The 7,049-nt window shown below is 33.2% G+C and overlaps 1 protein-coding gene across 1 annotated transcript in view; it reads left to right on the top strand.

Annotated features, from left to right (window-relative positions):
- Positions 1 to 2,976: 2,976 nt before the first annotated feature.
- LOC106468384 (tRNA (adenine(58)-N(1))-methyltransferase catalytic subunit TRMT61A-like) overlaps positions 2,977 to 7,049 on the top strand; it is a 19,369-nt gene continuing 15,296 nt past the window's right edge. Inside the window, exon 1 of the mRNA XM_013928805.2 lies at positions 2,977 to 3,382. Coding sequence (XP_013784259.1) covers positions 3,058 to 3,382 — 325 coding nt within the window. The 5' untranslated portion in view covers positions 2,977 to 3,057. The remainder of the gene's footprint in view (positions 3,383 to 7,049) is intronic.

A 7,049-nucleotide genomic window follows, 5' to 3' on the forward strand; every position in this document is an offset into this window, starting at 1 on the left:
AAAGAAGAAGGTTAGGTAACGTAAACCACGGTAGCCGATCAAGACGTAGAAGTACAAGTAAGACGTAGAAGGAGTTAGTATGATAGTGAAGTAGGAACCAGGTATAGATATTAAAGCATAGCTGGAGAAAGACCAAGATTTGGCCTGTAGGACAGCAGAGCATGAAGCCACTGAATACACTCCAGCAAAGTTGATGCTTGGTCGGGAACTTCGGTTGCCCATGGATCTGTTAACAGGACGCCTACCTTACAAAGAGTTACCTGAAAATGTGTCAGAGTTTGTGAAAGTGTTATCAGAAAGGATGGATGATATTCACCATCAACTGCGTTCAAACTTGAAAACGCCTGCTGATTCAATGAAGCTATGTTATGATAAGAGATTTACTGAAGTCAGCTTTGTACCAGGAGACAAGGTGTGGTTGTATAATCCCAGGAAGTCCAAAGGGAAGTCTCCTAAGTTGTCTTCTCTATATCGAGGTTGTGAATCACTGTGATTTATAGCGTGTGTTATAAAAGTTGTTAAGTTTAAAGTGACGAGAAACGTACTGATTGTGGAACTACTGTGCACTAAAAGTTTGTATCGAGGAAGAATAAGCTGGTTTAATCAAGAAAGGACTTGTATCACTGAAGATCCTCGTAAAGAATTTCTACTGGAAACAAACAAACAGATACGTAACAATATATTATTTTGAAAACAAGTGTAGTGCGTGCTGTTCGTTTATTGATTCCATTTTTTTTTAATTTATCGCCAACAAGTCACAGACATCTACTGTGGAAGAATCTTTAGCCCAACATACCCATACATTTAACTTACATTACTTAATATATACTATTAAAAAGTAAGTTCCTGAAACTCTATGTTCTTGAACGAGAAGTCCTGTGCAGAAAGTAGCCCATAATGTCCTTCTATTTAACAACACTGAGGGAATGAAAGTACCACTGGTTGGCTGAAAAACAAAATAGCCAAAAGGGTTAGGAATGTGATCTTAGATAGCAAAAGTCACGATTGAAAACCTAAGGTCAAATGAATTCTGATTGGCCAGAAGTTCAACTAGATGTATAGGTTCTAAATCATTGTAATTATCCAGTTATAAACATGCCGGTTTTGGACACTGTTTAATAACACGATCATTTCGATCAATAGACATTTCTAAAGATTTTTTGTGTCATCACACCCTACATTAACTTTAGAACATGATCCCTAACACCTATGGATGGTTTGGTGCTCCAGGCTTCATTGCGTTTCTGTTTGATCAGTACACATAACAAAATGCTGCTCACTCTTATCATTCCTGTGGCAATAACTGACACAGCTTACCCTTCGACCTCATTTTATTCCTCATACTACAGTCTTGTTATTACTTAAACAGAGCTCTTGGTTCCAATAGGAAAGAAACTGGGGTCAAGATGTCAGAAACGGATTCCTACTCTCATGAACTGACCTAGGTTAATGAATACTAGGTCCTAACTTTTGATTGTGAGAACCAATTAAGGCTTCTTCCAGACACAAGTTTAGTACTATCCAGGTGTAATTACAAAGTTTCACTGCGCAAGTGTTACTTCCCACTTCTTAGCAACAGCTCACAGTCAGCAATTTCATGCATCTTTGAGTATATCTTATTGAAACATCGTTAATTAAATATCCATTAAAACTCTATATTTATAAAATGCTTAAATGTGCCTGACTGAAATTATTATATTAATACCAAAGAAAACGCTGAGTACACCAAGTTTACATTTGATATGGTATTCAATATGCTCTCTATGAATTTGTTATGTGCTATTCTCAGATAAACTGATTTCGTTGCACATAACAAATAGATCTCATTAAATTAGTCCTTTCGGCCCGGATGCTGTATGTTACTGTAACATCATCTTGAGTAGAATAGACTTTATCTACCACAGAAAACAAAGACACAACGCAAGTAGATCAAAGCGATTTCTGCGACTTTCTGGACTACATGATTCTTTTGAAATGGAATAAACGACGAATTTAATAAATTTCTATATAACTAATGTAGGTAGAAAACATATGAAATACCTGCATAACACAGTATCTCACTTGATGTAACGGTTATAGTATTTTATGCCCTTCATTTGATTCACCAGTTCGGCCAGTGATGAGGGTAAGGAATTTTTGGTAATGATTGGCTGTTACGTTCAGTTAACACAAAAGCCGACCAGTAAAGGATATTGCAGTGCCAATCCTTCATAACTCGAATGCTATATGTTACTGCAATATCTTCTCGGGTGAAGAAACGTTACATAATACAGAGAACAATGAAACGAAGCAACTAAAACAAGTTAATTTTAACAACTTTATGGACTTCATGTTTCCGCTGTTGCAATAATTGAGTTAAGTAACAGAATTTTTTAAAATGTTTATATCACTAAAGCAGGTAGAAACATGTGATATGCCCAAATATCACGGGAGTCGTCTTCACAACAGCTAAAGCTGTTTTATTTTTATTTATGTGTTTTAGAGCAAAGCCACATTGGGTTATCTGCTGTGCCTACTGTAGGGAATCGAATCTTGGATTTTAGCATTATAAGTTCGTAAACTTACTGTTAACTCACAGGATATTTGCCAGTTGGCCTTTGGAATTGGTTGCCTTCAGATGTGGTTGATGTAATAAAGGTAAGGGAGTTTTAAGGAAGTTGTAAAAGTTTTTTTTATTATTATCTGGAGAGTAAAGGTCATTTCTTCTAACTTTATCGCCAAAATGTCTAAATCCCTCCAGTACACAATCAATTTTGAAAAACAATAGAATATTTCCATTAGTTTAAGGGAAGGCTTGATAAAAATTTCATGATAAAGGCTAGTTTTTAATGTGTATATGTGTGTGTGTTTTTTTTTTATATTAATGGATCGGACAGCATAAATAAACTAATAGGTCTCTTGTTATTTTTAAATTTTATGTTTTGTTATGTTTTAATTATGCATTTGTCTTTCCATACAATATCTCTTTGAATATGGAAACCCAAAATTTGTATTCACGCTCGTTTTCCTAAATGGTGGAAAGATTGTGAAGTGTGTGGTGCTGATACTGTGATAGGCATGAGTTTCATTGAATATAGGGATTTAGTGAAAAATGGTGATACTGTTTTAATTTATTTAAGTATATCCAATATTTATGCTTTAAAAATTACATCAGGTAAAGTATTCCAAACAAAATATGGAGCTCTCAAACATGACAGTATCATCGGAAAACGCTACGGCAATGTTGTACAGTGTTCCAGAGGTTGGGCTTACGTACTTTTCCTGACCCCAGAATTGTGGACTCTTACGTTACCCCATAGAACGCAGATTCTTTATACACCTGACATTAGTCTTGTGATATTGCAGTTAGATTTAAAGCCTGGGAAAGTTGTTTGCGAAGCAGGTATGTTTAAATTTTATTTGTAGTTTGTATTAGTCTACTAGTACTAATACTATTAGTATTACTTTAGTAGTAAAATTATTCCAAACAAAACAGGCTTTTCACAGTAGTTTGTTATTATTGATATTATTACAACTATTAGTATTACTACTTAAATACTAGTACTACTCATCAGTCTAGAGTAAATACGTAAATTATTAACATACTGAGTATTCTAATAGTAATATTCTTGACTTAACAATAACAGGTCTTAAATACTGTGAGTGTGATTCTTTAGATTTTAGTTTCCAAACTTGACGTAATGTGCAGAAAACAAGAAACAATTTAGTTCTTTGAAGTTTAATTTTAAGGCTGTCCTTTATTTCCATTCCTGAGGAAAAGAAACATAAAAATTATTTTAAGCTGTCTTTGAGTTCTTCAGGAATTCGCTCGGTTTTTTGGCCTGTCAATAGACAGTGGAAAGGTGCCTGAGGATTGAAAAGTTATTATTCTTACTCCTGTTTTTAAAAGGGGTGATAAAGGTTGCCCTTAAAATTGTAGGCTAGTTAATCTTCTGAGATGCAACAGTGGCAAAATAATTCTATAGAATGGGATAAGCTTTTCAAGGTCACTTAGTGGATTCATTAAATTATTAATCTGTTAATTTTCAAATTATAGGTGGATTACAAATACACATAACTATCCAAGAGATGACAACGACACACAGGGGTAAACTGTTTATTTTGTTTTTGTATTGTCAAAATATTGAGAGTTTTATATTAATTTGCTATCCTATGTTTCTATTGCACCTCGTGTTCAATGGTTGAAGTTCATGTTTTGTTCTTTTTTTTTTGACAAATTTATGATTGAAAATGTAGTGGCGGGATGCACTCGTCTTAGTGACAAGAGATTCTAGCATTCTAAGGTGGAATTATTCCTGGTAATGGAGCATGACATGGAAGAAACTATAAATAGACACATCATCATGTAGACAGTGATGCTGTAGGTTTTAGTGTCAGTGTTCTTTTATTTAATTTCAGATCCAGTGTATCCATGACTGCAACTTGGGCACAACTCGTATATTATTCGCAATGTATTTAGTTGATGTAGTCTTTAAAGTTGAAGTCCCCTTTTAACCTCGACTCTATTTTAAAGGCACATTTTTAACAGAACTTGTGGATATAACTGCTTCATAATTCTCTCAATCATGTATGAAATAGTGTCTAAGTAGCACTAAAGTAACAGTTTTTTTGGAACATATAAAACAAATGAAGTATGTATTCTTTAGTTTTGGTGTGTATTATTCTAATTAAGAACAAAAATGAAAAATAGTTTCTTCTAAGAATTTGTTTAATGTTTTCATCTGTTACTTGATTTCCTGGTATCTTAGACTCTTTATAATAGGCTTTTAACCAGATTTTCTTTAAAATGTAAATAAAGTCCAGTAAAGGTGGGTTTGTGGTACAAAATGATCACATTAATTCTGGGCTTGTTAATTAAGAAAAAATTGGGAAGTTTAAAGAATGATAAGGCTCCTGGGCCATATAATATTTTCCCAATGGTCTTGAAAGAGGTTAAAGGCTGAACATGAAAGCCATTTGCTAATATTTTTGTAGTTAAATAAAATAACTGATTAATCAATATTATGATTAAATCAATTAATGTCACAAAACTAATCAAAGTTAATGTTTCTTATTCTTACTTTTGTAAATTATTCCAGATATTCAAGTAATCAAAATATTGCCATTATGATTTCTCATTATTATTTTTTCAGTTAATTGAGGTATTACTGAACTTAGAAATTTATAGTGATTGAAGGAAAATGAGCCATGCATTGTATTTGAGTTCTAATGATTTCCACATCTAGACAATAAATATTGAAACTTCTTGTCTCAGTTGTTTTGATATATAAGTTTCAAGAAAGAAACAGCAAGGTTAAATTCATGCCATAATAGTTTTGGGTTATTCAAGATATAATCAGCAAAGCTTAATATTGCATTATTGGGACTATTTATTTTATATCTTGTCCACTGACTACTTTTATCTAAATGTTTTGTCTATTTTTTATTATGACATTTTCTTTAAATGTGATGAAGCCCTTTGAACTTTTTTAGATGTGATGTGGTCTTTTGAAGTTGTTTTTCAGTGTCTTATATAACTTATATTTTTGTTTGGTTTTAAAAATTACAAGTTCTTTAATTTATTTATATTATTTGATAAATAAAAAATGATCTATAGATATTCTGATTGGAATGGATAGCAAATTGGATAGAAGAGTGGCTGAATGGAAGAAAGCAGAGGGTTGTTATTAATGGAGTTCAGTCAAACTGGATTAATGCCATGGGTGGGGTACCTCAGGGCTCAGTCTTAGGATGTTTGCCTTTTTTGATTTACATCAATGACATGGATGAAGGAATAGTCAATAAATTACTTACATTTGCATATGATATTAAGGTCTTGGGTGTTGCTAGCTGTGAAGAGGATGCTGCTGATTTACAAAAGGATTTAGATCATTTAGTGAGTTGAGCAAATAAATGGCAGATGGGTTTTAATTATAATAAATGCAAGATAATGCATGTGGGTTATAATTTGAATTATAAGTATAATTTGGATGGGAATAACCTTAACAGTGTTATGAAGGAAAGGGATCTTGGTGTAATAGTCAAAAAGTCACTGGTTAGTCCATATTTGGAATATTGTGTTCAGTCTTGTGTTCCTTACCGTAGGAAAGTCACTGAATTGTTGGAAATGGTTCAGAGAAGGATTACTAGAATGTTGCCTGGGATGGAGGGGTTATCATACGAGAAGAGGCTGAAATCTCTCAAATTGTTTTCTCTTGAAAAAAGAAGAGTTAAGAGGGGAGGACTGATTGAGGTGTTTAAAATTGTGAAGAGAATTGATAGTGTTGATGCATCATCTTTTTTTTTTTCTTATTTAACAGTGAAAATAGTAGAACTAGGAGACATAATATAAATTTTGGCAAGGTAGGATTCATCTTCAGCTCAGACAGTTTCATTTTTCTAACAGGGGTGGTTGGCCTTTGGAATGTGTTGCATTTGGTTGTTGTAGAGGCAGTAAATTTAAGTGAGTTTAAGAAAAAGCTTGATAAGTATATGAATGATAAGGGGTGGCTTTAATATGTTTTTTTTTAATTATTTTAATTTAGTTTAGAGGATGGAACACCCGAGATAGACCAATAGGTCCCATGTTGTCCCAAAATGTAATATTTTACCTTCGCTCACAAAATAGCTTTTCTCAGTTAGTACTGCCCTCTATCAGCCCAAATTTTCCATGCTCTGTCACTAGCCTTCCACCTTCTGCTTCTGTATATCCACATGCAAATGATCATGAAGCAGCCCTCCACCAATAGGAATGCAACACGACTCCTAACCAGCACCTTCACATTTGTACTCGTTAATAACTTCTAAATTGGCAGTAGTGTTGTACAGACATGTTGTTTTTTATTTGCATAATTTGTGGCATATAATTTTAGTGCATAGGTTAGGGCTCCTAGATAGCCTGTTCCTATTCTTCAGCCAGTTAAAATAGTCTTTATATTGCCAAGAGTTTCATTATTTATCCGAGTGTGTTGACAATTATCAAATAACTTATTTAATTTAAAATACAAACCTTCATAACTTAATACATCATAATGAAACAAAATTATCATATTTCTAAAGTACAACATATT

The sequence above is a fragment of the Limulus polyphemus genome, unplaced genomic scaffold, assembly GCF_000517525.1.
Source record: "Limulus polyphemus unplaced genomic scaffold, Limulus_polyphemus-2.1.2 Scaffold2987, whole genome shotgun sequence".
NCBI classification, from domain to species: Eukaryota; Metazoa; Arthropoda; class Merostomata; order Xiphosura; family Limulidae; genus Limulus; species Limulus polyphemus.